This window comes from Athene noctua, chromosome 22, assembly GCF_965140245.1.
Source record: "Athene noctua chromosome 22, bAthNoc1.hap1.1, whole genome shotgun sequence".
NCBI lineage: Eukaryota > Metazoa > Chordata > Aves > Strigiformes > Strigidae > Athene > Athene noctua.
Window position 1 is genome coordinate 8789397 of NC_134058.1, and position 21830 is coordinate 8811226.

The 21830-nt window shown below is 53.7% G+C and overlaps 1 protein-coding gene across 1 annotated transcript; it reads right to left on the minus strand.

Moving 5' to 3' along the window:
- Positions 1–4748: 4748 nt before the first annotated feature.
- On the minus strand, positions 4749–6036 carry LOC141969316 (ankyrin repeat domain-containing protein 26-like). The gene is made up of 2 exons (XM_074924947.1): positions 5713–6036; positions 4749–5022 (listed from the first exon to the last, which is right to left on the minus strand). Exons 1-2 carry the CDS (start codon positions 6034–6036, stop codon positions 4789–4791), a joined length of 558 nt encoding a protein of 185 aa, XP_074781048.1. The 3' UTR covers positions 4749–4788.
- Between the last annotated feature and the right edge of the window lie 15794 nt (positions 6037–21830).

Here is a 21830-nt window from a genome sequence, read left to right on the forward strand (position 1 = left end):
GGCATCACCTGCGTGACTATGGAGAAGACATGAAGAAATGGGATGGAAAACCTACCTACCTCCTAGAAAAGCGGGTATGTGAGCTGGAAGGAAGAACAAGTCCAAAACGTGGTCCTTTCAGGAGAAATACTGCTCTGCTCTCCAGTAATCAAGACCCCAAACAGAGCAGACAGGTCGACTTTGCTCATGACCCTATGAGAAGAACTTCCGATTTGTATTCACAAGAAGTGAGTGATCAAGATGAGGCTGAAACCCGTGTACACCACACTAACCCATTTGTCGTTAGTGAGTATTATGACCAACATCAGAGGGGCCCTGCCTCCAGCCAGGCAGAGGACAGGGACAACCGAGTTTATTGGACCGTGTGGATTTGATGGCCTGGCACATCAGGCCCCCTGCACTATAAGGCTCTAGTGGACACCGGTGCGCAGTGCACCCTAATGCCATCAAATTCTAAAGGAGCAGAACCCGTTTGTAGTTCAGGAGTGACAGCGGGGTCTCAACAGCTGACTGTATTGGAGCCCGAGGTGAGCCTGAGTGTAAAAGAGTGGGAAAAACACCCCATTGTGACTGCCCCAGGCACTCCATGTGTTCTTGGCATAGATTATCTCAGGAGAGGGTATTTTAAGGACCCAGAAGGGTATCAGTGGGCTTTTGGTATAGCTGCCTTGGAGACAGAAGGAATTAAACACCTGTCTGTGTTGCCTAGTCTATCAGAGGATCCTTCTGTTGTGGGACTGCTGAGGGTTGAAGAACAACGGGTGCCAACTGCCACTACAACCGTGCTCCGACGGCAATACCGCACCAATGGAGACTCTGTAATCCCTGTCCATAAACTGATTCGTCAGCTAGAGAGCCAAGGAGTCATCAGCAAAACGCGCTCCCCCTTTAAGAGCCCCGTATGGCCAGTGCGAAAGTCTAATGGAGAGTGGAGGTTGACAGTGGACTATCGTGGCCTGAATGAAGTCACACCACTGCTGAGTGCTGCCGTGCCAGACATGTTAGAACTTCAGTATGAACTGGAGTCGAAGGTGGCCAAGTGGTAAGCCATGACTGATATTGCCAATGCATTTTTCTCCATCCCTCTGGCAGCAGAGTGCAGGCCACAGTTTGCTTTGACTTGGAAGGGTGTCCAATACACCTGGAATTGGCTGCCCCAGGGGTGGAAACACAGCCCCACCATTTGCCATGGAGTGATCCAGACTGCACTGGAACAGGGTGAAGCCCCAGAACATTTACAATACGTTGATGTCATCCTTATATGGGATAATACAGCAGAAGAAGTTTTTGAGAAAGGGGAGAAAATAATCCAAATCCTTCTGAGAGCCGGTTTTGCCATAAAGCGTAGTAAAGTCAAGGGACCTACACAAGAGATCCAGTTTTTAGGAGTAAAATGGCAGGATGGACACAGTCAGATTCCAGTGGAGGTGACTAATAAAATAACAGCTATGTCCCCACCAACTAACAGAAGAGAAGCGCAAGCTTTCTTGGGTGTTGTGGGTTTCTGGAGACTGCACGTTCCAATTTACAGTCAGATTGTCAGCCCTCACTATCAAGTGACTCGGAAAAAGAATGATTTTGTATGGGGCCTGGAGCAGCGACAGGCTTTTGAACAAATTAAGTAGGAAACAGTCCATGCAGTAGCCCTCAGGCCAGTTCAGACAGGGCAAGAGGTTAAAAATGTTCTCTACACTGCAGCCGGGAAGAGTGTCCCTACCTGCAGTCTCTGGCAGAGAGCACCGGGGGAGACTCTGGGTCGACCCCTGGGGTTTTGGAGCCGGCGATAGAGAGCATCAGAAGACTGCTACACTCCAACCGAAAAGGAGATACTGGCAGCATACGAAGGAGTCTGAGCTGCTTCAGAAGTGATCGGGACTGAAGCACAGCTCCTCCTGGCTCCCTGACTGCCAGTGCTGGGCTGGATGTTCAAAGGGAGGGTCCCCTCTACACACCACACAACTGAGGCCACGTGGAGTAAATGGGTCGCATCAATCACACAACGGGCTCGAATAGGGAGCCCCAGCTGTCCGGGAATATTGGAAGTGATCACACAGTGGCCCGAAGGCGAAGATTTTGGAATGGTGCCAGAGGAAGAGGTAGCATGTGCTGAAGAGGCCCCACCATATACTGAACTACTGGTTAACGAGAAGCGATGTGCCCTCTTTACCGACGGGTCCTGTCACATTGTGGGGAAACATTGAAGGTGGAAGGCAGCTGTGTGGAGCCCCACACAACGGGTCGCTGAAGCTGCTGAAGGAGAAGGTGAATCGAGTCAGTTGTCTCGCTGAGCGAGAAAAATGGCCGGTGCTCTGTCTCTGCACTGACTCATGGATGGTGGCAAATGCACTGTGGTTACAGCAGTAGAAACGGAGCAACTGGCAGCGCAGACGAAAACCCGTCTGGGCTGCTGAATTATGGCAAGATATTGCTGCTCAAGTAGAGAATCTGGTTGGGAAAGTACGCCATGTAGACGCTCATGTGACCAAGAGCCGGGCCACTGAAGAACATCAGAACAACCAACAGGCGGATCAGGCTGCCAAGATCAAGGTGGCTCAAGTAGATCTGGACTGGCAACATCGGGGTGAACAATTTCTGGCTCACTGGGCCCATGACTCCTCAGGCCATCAGGGAAGAAATGCAACATATAGATGGGCTCATGACTGAGGGGTGGACTTAACCATGGATGTTGTTGCACAGGTAATCCATGAATGCGAGACTTGTGTGTGCTACAATCAAGCAAGCCGAATGGTTAAAGCCCTTTTGGTATGGAGGACGATGGTCAAAATATAAATATGGGGAGGCCTGGCAGGTTGGTTATATCACATTCCCTACCATGCACCAGCCTCTGGGAAAATTGAGCGATACAATGGATTGCTGAAAACTACACTGAGAGCAACGGGTGGTGGAACTTTCAAACACTGGGATGTGCACTTAGCAAAAGTCACCTGGTTAGTCCGTCCCAAAGGATCTGCCAAGCCAGCTGGCCCTGCTCAATCAAACCTCCTACATACCGTGGTTGGGGATAAAGCCCCCGTAGTGCGCATGAGGAATATGTTGGGGAAGGCCGTCTGGGTTGCCTCTGCATTGGGTAAAGGCAAACCCATGCACGGGATTACTTTTGCCCAAGGACCTGGGTGGACTTGGTGGGTGATGCAGAAGGATGGAGAAGTCTGATGTATGCCTCGGGGAGATTTGATTTTAGGTGTCAGTAGCCAATGAACCACACTGTCAAATAACCCTGTTCTTGCAATTTGTGCCTCACAACATTCCCTTGCCAAATCCAAAGCCTCCTCCTCCACCGACTGAGCCAACTCCGCCTCATTCCTCAGCCTTATAGACTGTCATGAGAGATGGAACACGAAGTTATGGGCTAAATGAACTCATCAGACTTCGTGGAAGGATGCCCATAGACTCAGGGAGTGGTATCTGTGAGACCTGGGGAAAAAGGGGGTGGTGATACCTTAAGATGTATTTGGAAACCGGATCATAACGTCAGTGGTATGGAATAAGAGGTGGAGACTGGCCTGGTTTTGACCAGGATGAAGTTAACTTTCTTTGGAGTATTTCATACCATGTGATGGCATGCCCGAGAGAGCCCCGCCTGGGATTTTCGAGTCTGGCCCGGGTGTGTGTTGCTGTGGGGGCAGTCACTGCACTCAGTAAGGCACGGCTGCATTTAACCTGTTTCTTTCTGAACTCACTATTTTTACTGTAGTACTCTTGTTATATTTAGTAAATCCTTTTCTTTATTTATTCAGCCTATGAATCTTCTCTTTTTTGTCCCTCCCCTATTTCACCAGAGAAGGCAGGGGAGAGGTGAAGAGCCAGCCACGTGACATCTGGATACTGGCTGTGTTCAAACCTCAAAACCTGAGCACAAGCCAGGAGCAGGGTGGTCGACTCCTGCTTCTCCTGTGCTCTCTTCAGCTCAAGTGCCTGAGCTCTAATGATCTGCTCCAGCTCGTTTCTCCAAGAGGCGACAGCGGTGTTCATCTCTTCTACTCTGGCTTCAGCGGCTGCCTGTACCTAAAAGAGAAGATGCAACTTCAAGAAACGGGAAGACAAAGGCAATGCCCAGCCCTCTCAACAAACCTGCTCTTTCCGCCACTTTGACATAAAAGCTCTTAAACAGCCTAAACGCTGTCTGGACGAGGAGCAGCAAAATGGCTGCGTGTTTTTCACACCCACTGGTCCCAGGACACACGACACACAGACTCTGACGCAGCCTTTTGCAGCTGCCCGCCTTCCCTACGGGAAAGCCAAACCCACAGCACTAACAAAGAGAACCACGTGCCCAAGACAAAACCCCCAGAAGTCGTGAGCGCAACCACAAGAGGACGCAACGCCGACGACAGATACCAATGGTACATGAACTGACCTGCAAAAGCTGACTCTGATATCGCTTCTCTTCCTGCTCTGCTGTGGTGTGAGCTGGGCCAGGAGTCGCCAAGCGATCTGACAGAGTTGTCACCATCTGTCCCATCTCCTTATTTACACGTGTGGGCTGCAGAGATTTTTGGGACTGCAGCTTCAGCTGTGAGGAGAGTTCGCGCACCTGTATGTGGGGAAAAAGAACCTGCCTTGAGCAGAGGGGTCTCAAGTCTTGGTGAAACTCCATCAGAGGGATGCATCGAGATCATGGCTGTCAATGCACTGAGTTTGTATTTCAACCCAGGGAAAAGGCGCTTGGATTTCGGAAAGTACGTGCGCCTTTCAAGCCCTTGCCAACAAGACTGCTCCAGCTTCCACCCATCCCTCCTTTCCAGACAGGCTCCGCGGCAAAGGCGCTCACTCCTCCTGCAGCATCACAGCACGTCCGTGCCTCAGAACAGCTTCAGAGACATTAACGTGTTGACAGCCTTTGTATACCTTGGCCTTCGCCTTGTCCAGGTCCTCCTGCAAGCGGGAGTTTTCTTCCTTCAGGCGACTGCACTGGTGCGTCGAGTCTTGCAGTGCAGTTTCTGCTGTGTGCTGCTTTCTGACAGCATCAGCGAGCTCTCCTTGCAGCTGTGCCTCTGTTCTCTAGGGAAACAACGAGTACAAAGAAAAATAAGCCCAAGTCCGTATTTTTACTTCCAGTTACTAGTTCACAGACCGAGATCAGTTTTCTAAGTGCATCGCAAAGCAAAGCCATCGCATCCACGGGAAGAAGAGGGCATCTGCACAGCTGATGGTCTCCAGCCATCCCTGGCGAGTGAAGACGACTGCAGAAATGTCATCACTCGGTGAAGATTTCTGTCTCCCAGCACATTCCCCTCGGAAGATGCCGAGACTGTGCCTTTGTGGGGTTTGGCTTGTTCCTTAAGTTAATGCTAAAATCTAACCGGAGGCCAACGCGGGAGCTGTCGTTGGACTGCAGCCCTTTCTCCCGTGATCCCAGCCAAGGCTTCCTAGAGCCAGCTCTGTGTATCAGCCTTCACGCCATTGTTCTGCTACACAAACGCAACCCAACGCCTGCCTCAGCGTTTCTACGTACGTGTGTGTCTATAAACATCTCAAGGCTTGTCAGAACCTTCCGCGATTCCAACAAAACCAGCGCAGAACAGAACCAAGCCGAGCGAAGGACTCCCGCGCACGTACCGCACACCTGCCGACTCTTAGAAGCGCCAGACGGCCTTGGGAACCGCTCTCCTTTAAGTCAGTCTTGGCCAGTGCTCACCTCACCTCTTTTTCTACCTTGTCGGCCTCGCATGTAAAGGCACCACCACTCACCATTCGTTCCTGGGCGGCCTTGTTCTGCGCGTCTCCCAGCTGCTGACGCAGCAAAAAGTTTTCACTTTGGAGCTCGGCCAGTTTTTGCTGCAGCACTTCAGCCTTCTTGATGGAATTTCCTCTCTTCTTATTTTTCTTAAGGCAGAGAGCATACACGTCCAGTGTCTGCCTCTTGGACCTTTGTAATTCTCTTTCTGCCCGGTCTAAAGCCGATGTCTTTTCCAAGAGGGCTTTTTTCAGTTGGTCCAATTCCTTTTCCAGCCCATCAGTTTTCTTTTGGGCTTTGCTAAGCCGCTGAGACAAGCTCTTGATTTCTTCTCGCATCTCAGTGATGTCCTCACAGAGCTGTCCTTGCACCCGAAGGCACTGGTGACATTCTGTCAGACACACTTGCGCCTGGACACCTTCTGATGGCTGATGTGTCCCAGGGCTCAGGTGGGAAGGGGATGAATCTGACCCCACCGTCAGTACTCGGGCTCTGACATTTTCTGCCTGTTCAAAGTTACAGAACACAAATGGACAGCACTTAGGGAATCAGCTCAAACCAGGAGACAGCAGCAGCATTTCATACAACCAGAAGAGGACTGTCAGCTGCTTGACATCAGATGATCAAAGAGTTTTCAATAACTCTGCCTTAGACACGATTCATGGAAAAGTCTGGCTTTGCATTAGCACGGGAAGGAGGACTCGAATTGAAAATCTCTGGTTTTGCATACCTCCGGCCCAAAGCTCTGGCTCTCCTTGACACCTTCTTCATCTGATGGCGACTTACGGACGGCCGACTCCAAGCAGGCGGCAGGCTCATCTACATTAAACACACATATTGTTGAAACCAGAGTGAGCTCACACAGCTCCTTGATGCCTACAGTGCTTTCCCAACCGTCGTGCTTCCAGAGACAACCCTAGCACAGCCACACACCCCAAAGCCAGGGGGACCTGTCAAAATGCAGATTCCAGACACGTCTCTTTTCCCTGTGCCAGGGGGATGACGGGATGGCTCAAAGTGATCAGCAATGAGCCCCGAAGGAATGAGCGTCTCGAGAGTTCTGCTTTGCAGGGACAAGGCCCGGCAGTGCACGTTTTCCTGGATCCTCAGCCACACCACATCATCGTTTCCAAACGGCCCGTCTCCACGGCAAGCCGCCACAAGGGCAGGCGACAGGCCTTCTGCCCATCCCTCCTCCACCAACCCCGGAGAGTCCTACCTGCTCTCGGCAGGGCGGGTGCACACCGCCTCGCTGCTGCCCCACGGGGAGTGCTGGGTTCTGACACCCCTTTGGCTTGGCCTGGAGCAGCTTCTCCATTCTTTTCCCGCCCTCGGGCGTCCACGGGCCGCGCGCTGTGACTGCGCCTGCGCCTGGAGAGACAAAGATCAGAGCCAGTTGTGGGCACAGCTCACGGCAAGGAGAAGGGCCTGTTGTTGCCCGCCCTTTCTGTGTTGACCTCCCTCAAGGACCAACGCCACCAGGCACAAAGCTGAGCCCCAGGGGAGGAAAAGAGCCCCGGAGCTTCCCAGCCAGCGCCCTCCTGGCTGCGCCCCATTACCTGTTGGCCTTGTCCCGGCAGTCGGTGTCGCGCTTCTCCACCAGTGGCCGCGCCGGGGCCCAGTTGCCAGTGGCGGCTGCACGGTGCAGCTCGTCCTGTGCCTCCGGCGGCAGCTCGTGGCCACCGCTGCTCCTGGAGGACACGGGACCCTCCGCTGCCCCCCTGCTCCTGTCCTTCCTGCACAGCCACTGCCAGATCCTCCTCAAGGCCCGGCGGGGGTGGGCACTGAACCGCCTCCCCTCCTCCATCCCTGGGGACCGGTGCCAGGCAGGACTTAGTGGGCGCTGCCTGGTGCCGGCTGCCAACAGAGGAGCCAACCCCAAGGAGTGGCAGGGCACGGGCAGCTGCCTGCAGGCTCAGCCACCACCAGCAGCGGTGGCAGCACCGGCTGCACCAGTACCAGCTCCACCAGCGCTGCCACCAGCTCCACTGGTAGCTCCAACAGAACTTGCACCAGCAGCACCAGTTCCCTTGGCAGCACCAGCTCTACCAGTGCCTCCAGCACCAGCCCACTGGCACAGCACTGGCAGCACCACCAGGTACTGTGTGTGCAGGGCCTGTGCCAGAACCCCTTTTATTGTGGACTGTGCGCTGATGTCATAAAGGGCTCAATGGGGGCTGGGAGGGGCCCGTTGCTCAGGACCTCTCTGTGTGTGTACAGGCCCCGTTGCCAAGGAAACAGCCCCTGGTGCACGTGTCCAGGGGCACAGGGTTGCCCAAGGCCACCTCTCCAAGGTTCCCACCTCCCTGTGGACCCCTGTCCTCCTCTTGCCTGCCAGGCTCGCCTGTGTGGGAGACAGACGGGCTCGGCAGAGCGGGCTCTCGCCAGCAAGGCTCCCTGCAAGCACAAGAGGCGGTGGCTGGACACGCCCATGTCCCTTTTTGTGCTTCCTGGGTTCTCAGCCTGAGTTTTGGAACACCCTGGACCCATTTCTGTGCCTCTCTCTGCATCCCTGGAGCCCTGGCTGTCGCTTTAAGGGCACCCCAAGTCCCCGGGCTCCATTTCAGGACGCCCCTACACCTCGCTTTGCTTTCTGGTGTGCCCAGTCCCCATGCACGTGCCTTTCGATGCACCCTGGACCTGTGGCTGCGCCGACTGGGTCTCCCCTCACCCCTCAATGCGCCTTTCGATTCACCCAAAACCCCCTGGTGTGCCCTTGGTGCACCCTGCAGCCCTCTGTTTGTCAGAGGCGCCTTTGGTGACATCTCCACATCCCTCGGTGGGCTCCCTCCTGCACCCCCGGTTGCAGTCAAGGTGACAAATTAATCTGCTACGAGATTAATCCCCTTGAGATCGAGCCAGTCCTCAAAGATTAGAGGAGCTGGGGGTGGCTGGACTTATCTCTTCAGAGCTAGGCCAGTTACTGCCAGAGAGGGCCATCCTGGACAGGGGAGGAGGGGGAGGCTTCTCCTCTGGTTTAACACCTGCCGGTTCTTGTATGGGGAGGATTTTAGGTGCTCCCTTCTCTCTTAGGGGTATGACAATAGGGATGTCTTTGTGCAACCCCTGCCCCTCGGCAGCCCTTTTGGCACACCCTGGACCCTGGGGCATTGGGCCATTTGCCGCCTGAGCCTTTTTCAATGTCCTTGCTGATCCCATCAGGTGTCTCTTTTGGGCATCCTGTAGCCCTCCGCTGTTCCTTCCCAGGGGAGACCTGCTCTCTTCCCTTGGGGACCGCTCTTATCCCCACTGTGGCCCTCTGTGCCAGTTCAGGTCCCCTCCAGCCCCCACCAGGCATGCTCAGATGCCCTCCAGGACAATTCACTCTTTCTGAGCACCTCTCCCCTTCCTCCTCCGAGCACTCCCATCTCCTTGGTTCCCCCTCGTGCAAACCGCAATTCCGATTCATCCCCAGCCCTCCTGAGTAGGCACAGATCTTTCCAGTCCTCCACAGATCGAGGGGAATGGAGGAAAGCAGGCACATGGTGGAAGGGAACTTCTCCGAGTTTTATTCACAGAACTGGTAATTTTGGACTGGACAAGGAATTAGGGTTAAGGGGAAGATATGCTTCACCCCACCCCTCTTCCATTTTCCTGAGTTTATCTACATATTCCAGACTCCGTTTGGGTTCTCACACACACACTTACAGGAGGATAAATGGAAAAAAAGCTGGTCAATAGTACAGCTGAAACAGAAATTTCCAACTCAGTCAATCTGGCAATTCTCCCCTGCAGTCCTCGTCATCCCCCAGCAACAGAAGCCCAAAACCTTGCAGCCCAGCTAACATTCTACAAACATCCCTCACCAAACTTTAGATGTTCTCGGAGCTGATGCTCTGACTCTCCTCCTGCAGCTGGGAGGCTGTGGTGTCTCCAGGTGAAGCCACATTTAAGTAGCTTTCAGAAGGCTGAGAGGGGGATAAGCACAAGGAGGAGCCTTGGCTTTCAGCTCCTCCTGCAGGCTTCGTGTCTTGCGCAGCCTTCAGGGGGCTGAGCGAGTCTGGCGGTTCTCGTGATGGGAAGCTGAAAAGCACAAGGTGGTGCAGCCAAAGTTCTGAACCTCTCCCTCACCACATGCAGAGAGGCAATCCCTGCCTCCTCCGTTTACCCCACGGTACCTGGTACGGGCAGATGGCAACATCTTACTCTGGAGTTGGCCTTCAGAGAAGTTAACGCTCTTCAAGTAACAGAGATTTCCAAGGAGGAGGTGCGTGTCAGACCCCAAATTTCCACCTAGTCTTGGTCTTTACAGTTCCCCCAGCTCCACTGACAGTTCCCCCCATGAACTCCAGCCCCACTGAGGTACTAATCATTGGTTTGTCCTCTGGGTCTGAATTTAAACTCAAAACCCCACCTCACTAGCCCAGGTGAAACAAACAGAAAGAAATACAACAGAGTGGAACACACAATCAGTTCTTTCTGCCAGGCCCCAAACAGCACTTTCACCCTTAATAGCTCATTTCCAACCAAACTGCGTTCCCTCCAAATTCCAAAATGCACCAACAAACTTCCAAATCCACCTGTTTTATTTGAGGAGTTGGCGAAACACAATCTTGGGGTTTCCTGGATTCTTCTTCATTTCTTCCCCCAAAGTTCTTCATAAACTTGGTCAATCCCAACCCGAGTGTTTGGGGAAGGCAGATCTCCATTCAGTTCAGTTTAGTCGACATTATCCGTCAGCTTGGTCTCACCTTTTTTGGCTGACAAAAGTAACTTTCCCAACCACACCGCTCTGTGTTACTTCTCCTAATTTTAAAGCTGACTTAAAACTAAGGTCTTTTGACAACTCTTGAAACCGCCAAAGAGCCAAAGTGAAACTTCTGTCCTTGTGAAAAAGGATCTCCTCAGACAGCAGCTCGGGGGTGGAGCAGTGTGCCAAGGGCACTGAGCTGCAGCTCCCCAGAGTCCCCCCTCTCCCCTAAAGCCGCCGCACTCTGGGTGTTTGCTGCCCCTTTCCATCCCAACCCAAGGATCGATTCAGCTCTTCTCCAGCACCCTCAGCTGCAGCTACAAACACCACACCACGCTCGCAGGAGACATCAGCTCCTGCAGCCCGTCTGCTGAGCCCGAGCCCTCTCAGAGTCTCACCTCCGTGTTGGGAGTGTGGATGCCCCTCAGCGTGGTCGGTGTGGTGGGCACGTGGCCGGGGAGCTGGAGTTTGCTCTCCTGCAGCCGCACCTTCTCCTCATCCACGATCTTCGCTCTGAGCACGTTGCACGTACAAAGCACAAGTTATTTCCCTTCCAGCCACGCTACGTTCTCAGAGGAGCATTTTCCTTTTCAACCGCATGGAGTGCTAAGGCTTGGACAACACGCCCAAGCCAGAGTTGACCTAGAGATGAATCCTGTATCTTTTGTAAGGGATAACCTTTGTGCCAATAGGTATTACAGTAAGTTGTAACAAACCACCTATTCTGATGTAAAAAGTGCAAGTATTGAAACCTGAACAACAGGCCCTGAGCCAAAGCTCCTCACTCTGTACGTAATCATCAGTGAAATATGTATGGAAGATGTAGCCGTCTTGAGTGTACATTTATCTTTGTTTGTGTGTGGATAAAATAACAGGGTCATGGAGACAGTTGTCTGTCATTGTGGCCTGATGTGAGCCCCTGCACCTAATCCAATTAGATAAGCAGGGAACTCCCTGAGCTTCTCCCTTGAGCCCTGGCCCGGCTCGGGGGGAACCTAACCTTTTCTTCAAGAACATCGGCATCCTGATGTGCCGAGGAAGGAGAGTGGTGGGGAGGTTCTTGGAAGACCCGCTCCGAGAAGGGATCAGGATGACGGGGCCCAAAGAGTGGGGGTGAACAGAGTTAAATCCAGTTGATGGCCGGTCACGAGTGGCATCCCCCAGGGCTGGGTGTTGGGGCCACTCCTGTTTAACATCTTTATTGATGATCTAGAGCAGGGGATGGAGTACACCCTCAGTCAGTTTGCAGAGGACACCCAGTTGGGTGGGAGTGTTGATCTGCTCGAGGGTAGGGAGGCTCTGCAGAGAGACCTGGCCAGGCTGGAGCGATGGGCTGAGCCCAACTGGGGGAGTTTCACTAAGGGCAAATGCCGGGGGCTGCCCTTGGGCCACAACCCCCAGCAGGGCTACAGGCCTGGGGAGGAGTGGCTGGAGAGCTGCCAGTCAGAGAGGGACTGGGGGGGTGATTGACAGATAGCTGAATATGAGACAGCAGAGTGCCCTGGGGGCCAAGAAGGCCAGTGGCATCCTGGCTGGTGTCAGCACTGGCGTGGCCAGCAGGGACAGGGAAGGGATCTGACCTGTGTGCTCAGCACTGGTGAGGCCGCCCCTTGATACCTGGGTTCAGTTTTGGGCTGCTCACCCCAAAAAGGCCATTGAATGACTCGAGCATGGCCAGAGAAGGGCAACGGAGCTGGGGCAGGGTCTGGAGCACAGGTCTGCTGGGGAGCGGCTGGGGGAACTGGGGGGGTTCAGTCTGGAGAAGAGGAGGCTGAGGGGAGACCTCCTGGCCCTCTGCAACTCCCTGCCAGGAGGGTGCAGAGAGGGGGGATGAGTCTCTGGAGCCAAGGAGCCAGCGCCAGGCCCCGAGGGAATGGCCTCAAGCTGCCCAGGGCAGGGTCAGGCTGGCTCTGAGGAAGGATTTCTGTGCAGAAGGGGCTGCTGGGCGTTGGAATGGGCTGCCCAGGGCAGGGGGGGAGTCCCCGGGATCCCTGGAGGGGTTTTAAGGGTCAGATTGACATAGCGCTGAGGGACATGGCGTAGTTGGGAACAGTCAGTGTTTTGCCACCAATCAGAATTAATAATGTTTGATTCCAGTATGAATACAGAAATATTTTAGTAGGGTTACATGTTTACATTTATCTTGCATTTTGCACATCTAACCAGAAACCAATGCTACTGTGAATTCCTCTGTACAGCCCTGTACCAAGGCCAAAGAATTGGTCAGTAATCATTTACTAGGTACACCTAGATACTGATTAGGTAATTAGATTTATAATTGAAAATAATTCTGTTTGAAGTTGTCAGAGATGTCTAGACACAGAAGTAATTTATTACCTAGAATACATTGGATAATGTCTCAGATGTACCACAACCTGAGATTAACGAGAACTGGGGAGAATGAGCTGTCACAGTTTACAGATCTCTGTCAAGGAACAGTGAAACCAGGTAATGGGTAACTCCGGCAGGGGGAGATCGCGACCATCGACTCATGGACCACTGACCCAAATTACACCCCAGACTCATTTCTAGAGATTTTTAAGCTTTAGTACGCAGAATCGGAAGTAGGAGGGAAGTATGATAATGATTTCCAGGAATTCTCGTGTTTATGTATGAATTCTTAATGAATATGTATGGCTGAATCATATATAAACTGTATGGTTCTTGTGACTGGTGTGTGTTGTTGGTGAGAGCACTCACCCGCGCACCTGGCCGTCAATAAAGAAGTGTCTGCTTATCTGCATCCAATTGGTGTCGATAAGTTTTTATCCCGGCTCTTTGGCGACGAGTAGGAGGTTCGTGGTTGGACTGGGTGATCTGTGGCCTTGTTGAGTTTTTCCTCGGGACTTGTGGCTGGGCCTGACCTCCTGCTTCCAGAAAGCCACGCCTCAGGGCTGAGCTTATCAGGGGTCTCTGGAAGGGTGCAGGGGTGAGTCACCAGAAAGGCACACCCAGGGCTCCTGAGTTGCCCTGAAACACACCCCCTGTGAGAATGGGACACCCTGAGGCGGGGATGTACGGCCCCTGGCCCCTCGGGTGCGACAGGGAGCCCGCGGTCCTTTCCCTCTACCTGACGGAGGGGAGACTGTGCCCGGGGAACACCGCTGGATTCCCCCGGCCCTTGTGGGGTGTGGCCTCTCCTAGTCGAGGTTAACATCTGCTCCCTTCCAGCCGGCATCTCCGTAGACCTACACAGCAGGAGGTACAGGTTAAACATCCTCTACCTGCGTGTCATTTCCACAGAGGACGTATCTGTATCTGTCTCCGTGCCCACTCATTTAGTCGTTTCTCCACCTGCTCCAATTGCATGTATCGGCAGCTGGGGCACCCGTCACGCCTTGCCTCCTGCCCCACTGGTACCTGCACTACCAGGAGGGGAGGAGAGCCCTGTCACAGGTGCTGGGGACGGCCCTCAGCCGTCCCCTCCCTGTCGCAGCCGGCACCTCCTCGCTGCAGCTTTGGTAGTCAGGCTCACCCGAGCCTGCAGAGCTTCACACAAGGCCACTGACCGACGGCAAAAACTTGCACCTTTTCTTCAAGAACATCCACATCCTGATGTGCTGAGAAAGGAGAGTGGTCAGGAGGTTTTCGGAAGACCCGCTCCAAGTTAGGATCAGACAGGGATCTGCTTTTCTCCATGTACGTTTGGTACGTTTTCAGGGCTTCATGTAATTCCTTTGCAGCCAGGTCAAAGCCGTGGCCTTGTGGAGTTTTTCCTCGGGACTTGTGGCTGGGCCTGACCTCCTGCTTCCAGAAAGCCATGTCTTCAGGGCCAATGTGCAGCCTCCCCAGTGCCCAGCACAGGGGTCAGATCCCTTCCCTGAGATCATTTCCCCTTCCTGTGTCACTTCAGCCCCATTTCTTCTGCCTTGCTGCAACCTGCCTCCCTTCACTGCCTTTCTACTTAAGACAGACGTTCTTTAGGAGGACAAACTTAACAGGAAGATAAGATGCCAGTAATGTACCATGTGCAGCTCCACATCTGCTGCTCTGCTTGCCTAGCCTTTGCTTCTTTCTCCCCTGTTCTGTCTAGCTTACTCTCAGCTCCGAGACAGGAACACAGACCCATTTCGAGTGGTCAGTGTGACTGTCCTTGCTCCTCAAGTGGAACTCTAGCAAGTGTAATTTATGAATCACAAATACTGGTGCAATCTGCAATGCTTGCTGAGCTTCATGGAAGTAATAAAGTCCACTGGGACAGCTGAGCAGCATCACAATCAGCAACTACCTGCAAGTCTGGGGTGGCTGAGCCACCCGCTCTGCGGTCAGGTCTCTCGGTGACTTTCACACAACCAAGCTCTATCAATTTTGTATCAAAAGAGCTTTATCATCCCCCTCATGTTTTGAAATACTTCCAGGAAGGAAATAGTTTTACTGGGTCCTAGGACAGGGAAGAGACCCTGTGGTCCTCCAGGCTTCCCCGTATCCTCGGCTTATCCCTAAGCCAGAGCACGACCACCACTGCGGGCACAAAATTCTTTTCTATTGTCAGACAATTCACTAATAAATCAGTTAGTTTTAATTTAACTATCCTTTGTACTAGACACTTGTTTCCATACCTAGGGTCTCTCTCCACAGAGCTAACAGAAATTTGTTTGGGGGGACAGGAGAAGGAGGAATGACAACACAGTAAAAGAAAAAAAAAATCTTTGCAAGACTTAAAAGCCTCTAGCCGTCTCTTGCTGGGATCAGCAAGGACATTGCAAAAGGCTCAGCCAGAGAGCGGCCAAAAGCCCCGGGGTCCAGGGTGTGCCAAAAGGGCTGCCGAGGGGCAGGGGTTGCACAAAGACATCCCTATTGTCATACCCCTAAGAGAGAAGGGAGCACCTAAAATCCTCCCCATACAAGAACCGGCAGGTGTTAAACCAGAGGAGAAACCTCCCCCTCCTCCCCTGTCCAGGATGGCCCTCTCTGGCAGTAACTGGCCTAGCTCTGAAGAGATAAGTCCAGCCACCCCCAGCTCCTCTAATCTTTGAGGACTGGCTCGATCTCAAGGGGATTAATCTCGTAGCAGATTAATTTGTCACCTTGACTGCAACCGGGGGTGCAGGAGGGAGCCCCCCGAGGGACGTGGAGATGTCACCAAAGGCGCCTCTGACAAACAGAGGGCTGCAGGGTGCACCAAGGGCACACCAGGGGGTTTTGGGTGAATCGAAAGGCGCATTGAGGGGTGAGGGGAGACCCAGTCGGCGCAGCCACAGGTCCAGGGTGCATCGAAAGGCACGTGCATGGGGACTGGGCACACCAGAAAGCAAAGCGAGGTATAGGGCATCCTGAAATGGAGCCCGGGGACTTGGGGTGCCATTAAAGCGACAGCCAGGGCTCCAGGGATGCAGAGAGAGGCACAGAAATGGGTCCAGGGTGTTCCAAAACTCAGGCTGAGAACCCAGGAAGCACAAAAAGGGACATGGGCGTGTCCAGCCACCGCCTCTTGTGCTTGCAGGGAGCCTTGCTGGCGAGAGCCCGCTCTGCCGAGCCCGTCTGTCTCCCACACAGACGAGCCTGGCAGGCAAGAGGAGGACAGGGGTCCACAGGGAGGTGGGAACCTTGGAGAGGTGGCCTTGGGCAACCCTGTGCCCCTGGACACGTGCACCAGGGGCTGTTTCCTTGGCAACGGGGCCTGTACACACACACAGAGAGGTCCTGAGCAACGGGCCCCTCCCAGCCCCCATTGAGCCCTTTATGACATCAGCGCACAGTCAAGGGGTTCTGGCACAGGCCCTGCACACACAGTACCTGGTGGTGCTGCCAGTGCTGTGCCAGTGGGCTGGTGCTGGAGGCACTGGTAGAGCTGGTGCTGCCAAGGGAACTGGTGCTGCTGGTGCAAGTTCTGTTGGAGCTACCAGTGGAGCTGGTGGCAGCGCTGGTGGAGCTGGTACTGGTGCAGCCGGTGCTGCCACCGCTGCTGGTGGTGGCTGAGCCTGCAGGCAGCTGCCCGTGCCCTGCCACTCCTTGGGGTTGGCTCCTCTGTTGGCAGCCGACACCAGGCAGCGCCCACTAAGTCCTGCCTGGCACCGGTCCCCAGGGATGGAGGAGGGGAGGCGGTTCAGTGCCCACCCCCGCCGGGCCTTGAGGAGGATCTGGCAGTGGCTGTGCAGGAAGGACAGGAGCAGGGGGGCAGCGGAGGGTCCCGTGTCCTCCAGGATCAGCGGTGGCCACGAGCTGCCGCCGGAGGCACGGGATGAACTGCACCGTGCAGCCACCACCGTCAACTGGGCCCCAGCGCAGCCGCTGGTGGAGGAGCGCGACACCGACTGCCGGGACAAGGCCGACAGGTAACGGGGCGCAGGCAGGCAGGCGCTGGCTGGGAAGCTCCGGGGCTCTTTTCCTCCCCTGGGGCTCAGCTTTGTGCCTGGGGACGTTGGTCCTCGAGGGAGGTCAACACGGAAAGGGCGGGCAACAACGGGCCCTTCTCCTTGCCGTGAGCTGTGCCCACGACTGGCTCTGCTCTTTGTCTCTCCAGGCGCAGGCGCAGTCACAGCGCGCGGCCCGTGGACGGCAGAGGGTGGGAAGAGAATGGAGAAGCTGCTCCAGGCCAAGCCAAAGGGGTGTCAGAACCCAGCACTCCCCGTGGGGCAGCAGCGAGGCGGTGTGCACCCGCCCTGCCGAAAGCAGGTAGGACTCTCCGGGGTGGAGGAGGGATGGGCAGAAGGCCTGTCGCCTGCCCTTGTGGCGGCTTGCCGTGGAGACGGGCCGTTTGGAAACGATGATGTGGTGTGGCTGAGGATCCAGGAAAACGTGCACTGCCGGGCCTTGTCCCTGCAAAGCAGAACTCTCGAGACGCTCATTCCTTCGGGGCTCATTGCTGATCACTTTGAGCCATCCCGTCATCCCCCTGGCACAGGGAAAAGAGACGTGTCTGGAATCTGCATTTTGACAGGTCCCCCTGGCTTTGGGGTGTGTGGCTGTGCTAGGGTTGTCTCTGGAAGCACGACGGTTGGGAAAGCACTGTAGGCATCAAGGAGCTGTGTGAGCTCACTCTGGTTTCAACAATATGTGTGTTTAATGTAGATGAGCCTGCCGCCTGCTTGGAGTCGGCCGTCCGTAAGTCGCCATCAGATGAAGAAGGCGTCAAGGAGAGCCAGAGCTTTGGGCCGGAGGTATGCAAAACCAGAGATTTTCAATTCGAGTCCTCCTTCCCGTGCTAATGCAAAGCCAGACTTTTCCATGAATCGTGTCTAAGGCAGAGTTATTGAAAACTCTTTGATCATCTGATGTCAAGCAGCTGACAGTCCTCTTCTGGTTGTATGAAATGCTGCTGCTGTCTCCTGGTTTGAGCTGATTCCCTAAGTGCTGTCCATTTGTGTTCTGTAACTTTGAACAGGCAGAAAATGTCAGAGCCCGAGTACTGTTGGTGGGGTCAGATTCATCCCCTTCCCACCTGAGCCCTGGGACACATCAGACATCAGAAAGTGTCGAGGCGCAAGTGTTACTGACAGAATGTCACCAGTGCCTTTGCGTGCAAGGACAGCTCTATGAGGACATCACTGAGATGCGAGAAGAAATCAAGAGCTTGTCTCGTCAGCTGAGCAAAGCCGAAAGAAAAGCTGATGGGCTGGAAAAGGAAGTGGACCAACTGAAAAAAGCCCTCTTGGAAAAGACATCGGCTTTAGACCGGGCAGAAAGAGAATTACAAAGGTCCAAGAGGCAGACACTGGACTTGTATGGTCTCTGCCTTAAGAAAAATAAGAAGAGAGAAAATTCCATCAAGAAGGCTGAAGTGCTACAGCAACAACTGGCCGAGCTCCAAATTGTACGCTTTTTGCTGCGTCAGCAGCTGGGAGACGCGCAGAACAAGGCCGCCCAGGAACGAATGGTGAGTGGTGGTGCCTTTACATGCGAGGCCGACAAGGTAGAAAAAGAGGTGAGGTGAGCACTGGCCAAGACTGACTTAAAGGAGAGCGGTTCCCAAGGCCGTCTGGCGCTTCTAAGAGTCGGCAGGTGTGCGGTACGTGCGCGGGAGTCCTTCGCTCGGCTTGGTTCTGTTCTGCGCTGGTTTTGTTGGAATCGCGGAAGGTTCTGACAAGCCTTGAGATGTTTATAGACACACACGTACGTAGAAACGCTGAGGCAGACGTTGGGTTGCGTTTGTGTAGCAGAACAATGGCGTGAAGGCTGATACACAGAGCTGGCTCTAGGAAGCCTTGGCTGGGATCACGGGAGAAAGGGCTGCAGTCCAACGACAGCTCCCGCGTTGGCCTCCGGTTAGATTTTAGCATTAACTTAAGGAACAAGCCAAACCCCACAAAGGCACAGTCTCGGCATCTTCCGAGGGGAATGTGCTGGGAGACAGAAATCTTCACCGAGTGATGACATTTCTGCAGTCGTCTTCACTCGCCAGGGATGGCTGGAGACCATCAGCTGTGCAGATGCCCTCTTCTTCCCGTGGATGCGATGGCTTTGCTTTGCGATGCACTTAGAAAACTGATCTCGGTCTGTGAACTAGTAACTGGAAGTAAAAATACGGACTTGGGCTTATTTTTCTTTGTACTCGTTGTTTCCCTAGAGAACAGAGGCACAGCTGCAAGGAGAGCTCGCTGATGCTGTCAGAAAGCAGCACACAGCAGAAACTGCACTGCAAGACTCGACGCACCAGTGCAGTCGCCTGAAGGAAGAAAACTCCCGCTTGCAGGAGGACCTGGACAAGGCGAAGGCCAAGGTATACAACGGCTGTCAACACGTTAATGTCTCTGAAGCTGTTCTGAGGCACGGACGTGCTGTGATGCTGCAGGAGGAGTGAGCGCCTTTGCCGCGGAGCCTGTCTGGAAAGGAGGGATGGGTGGAAGCTGGAGCATCTTGTTGGCAAGGGCTTGAAAGGCGCACGTACTTTCCGAAATCCAAGCGCCTTTTCCCTGGGTTGAAATACAAACTCAGTGCATTGACAGCCATGATCTCGATGCATCCCTTTGATGGAGTTTCACCGAGACTTGAGACCCCTCTGCTCAAGGCAGGTTCTTTTTCCCCACATACAGGTGCGCGAACTCTCCTCACAGCTGAAGCTGCAGTCCCAAAAATCTCTGCAGCCCACACGTGTAAATAAGGAGATGGGACAGATGGTGACAACTCTGTCAGATCGCTTGGCGACTCCTGGCCCAGCTCACACCACAGCAGAGCAGGAAGAGAAGCGATATCAGAGTCAGCTTTTGCAGGTCAGTTCATGTACCATTGGTATCTGTCGTCGGTGTTGCGTCCTCTTGTGGTTGCGCTCACGACTTCTGGGGGTTTTGTCTTGGGCACGTGGTTCTCTTTGTTAGTGCTGTGGGTTTGGCTTTCCCGTAGGGAAGGCGGGCAGCTGCAAAAGGCTGCATCAGAGTCTGTGTGTCGTGTGTCCTGGGACCAGTGGGCATGAAAAACACGCAGCCATTTTGCTGCTCCTCGTCCAGGCAGCGTTTAGGCTGTTTAAGAGCTTTTATGTCAAAGTGGCGGAAAGAGCAGGTTTGTTGAGAGGGCTGGGCATTGCCTTTGTCTTCCCGTTTCTTGAAGTTGCATCTTCTCTTTTAGGTACAGGCAGTAGCCAAAGCCAGAATAGAAGAGATGAACACCGCTGTCGCCTCTTGGAGAAACGAGCTGGAGCAGATCATTAGAGCTCAGGCACTCGAGCTGGAGAGAGCACAGGAGAAGCAGGAGTCGACCGCCCTGCTCCTGGCTTGTGCTCAGGTTTTGAGGTTTGAACACAGCCAGCAGCCAGATGTCACGTAGCTGGCAGTTCACCTCCCCCCTGCCTTCTCTGGTGAAATAGGGGAGGGACAAAAAAGAGAAGATTCATAGGCTGAATAAATAAAGAAAAGGATTTACTAAATATAACAAGAGTACTACAGTAAAAATAGTGAGTTCAAAAAGAAACAGGTTAAATGCAGCCGTGCCTTACTGAGTGCAGTGACTGCCCCCACAGCAACACACACCCGGGCCAGACTCGAAAATCCCAGGCGGGGCTCTCTCGGGCATGCCATCACATGGTATGAAATACTCCAAAGAAAGTTAACTTCATCCTGGTCAAAACCAGGCCAGTCTCCACCTCTTATTCCATACCACTGACGTTATGATCCGGTTTCCAAATACATCTTAAGGTATCACCACCCCCTTTTTCCCCAGGTCTCACAGATACCACTCCCTGAGTCTATGGGCATCCTTCCACGAAGTCTGATGAGTTCATTTAGCCCATAACTTCGTGTTCCATCTCTCATGACAGTCTATAAGGCTGAGGAATGAGGCGGAGTTGGCTCAGTCGGTGGAGGAGGAGGCTTTGGATTTGGCAAGGGAATGTTGCGAGGCACAAATTGCAAGAACAGGGTTATTTGACAGTGTGGTTCATTGGCTACTGACACCTAAAATCAAATCTCCCCGAGGCATACATCAGACTTCTCCATCCTTCTGCATCACCCACCAAGTCCACCCAGGTCCTTGGGCAAAAGTAATCCCGTGCATGGGTTTGCCTTTACCCAATGCAGAGGCAACCCAGACGGCCTTCCCCAACATATTCCTCATGCGCACTACGGGGGCTTTATCCCCAACCACGGTATGTAGGAGGTTTGATTGAGCAGGGCCAGCTGGCTTGGCAGATCCTTTGGGACGGACTAACCAGGTGACTTTTGCTAAGTGCACATCCCAGTGTTTGAAAGTTCCACCACCCGTTGCTCTCAGTGTAGTTTTCAACAATCCATTGTATCGCTCAATTTTCCCAGAGGCTGGTGCATGGTAGGGAATGTGATATAACCAACCTGCCAGGCCTCCCCATATTTATATTTTGACCATCGTCCTCCATACCAAAAGGGCTTTAACCATTCGGCTTGCTTGATTGTAGCACACACAAGTCTCGCATTCATGGATTACCTGTGCAACAACATCCATGGTTAAGTCCACCCCTCAGTCATGAGCCCATCTATATGTTGCATTTCTTCCCTGATGGCCTGAGGAGTCATGGGCCCAGTGAGCCAGAAATTGTTCACCCCGATGTTGCCAGTCCAGATCTACTTGAGCCACCTTGATCTTGGCAGCCTGATCCGCCTGTTGGTTGTTCTGATGTTCTTCAGTGGCCCGGCTCTTGGTCACATGAGCGTCTACATGGCGTACTTTCCCAACCAGATTCTCTACTTGAGCAGCAATATCTTGCCATAATTCAGCAGCCCAGACGGGTTTTCGTCTGCGCTGCCAGTTGCTCCGTTTCTACTGCTGTAACCACAGTGCATTTGCCACCATCCATGAGTCAGTGCAGAGACAGAGCACCGGCCATTTTTCTCGCTCAGCGAGACAACTGACTCGATTCACCTTCTCCTTCAGCAGCTTCAGCGACCCGTTGTGTGGGGCTCCACACAGCTGCCTTCCACCTTCAATGTTTCCCCACAATGTGACAGGACCCGTCGGTAAAGAGGGCACATCGCTTCTCGTTAACCAGTAGTTCAGTATATGGTGGGGCCTCTTCAGCACATGCTACCTCTTCCTCTG

Coding starts and splice junctions, on each gene's coding strand:
- LOC141969316 (XM_074924947.1), bottom strand. CDS start 6,036: ATGCGAGAAGAAATCAAGAGCTTGTCTCAGCGGCTTAGCAAAGCCCAA. Junction 5,023..5,712: donor AGGCCGCCCAGGAACGAATG/GTGAGTGGTGGT, acceptor TTGTTTCCCTAG/AGAACAGAGGCACAGCTGCA.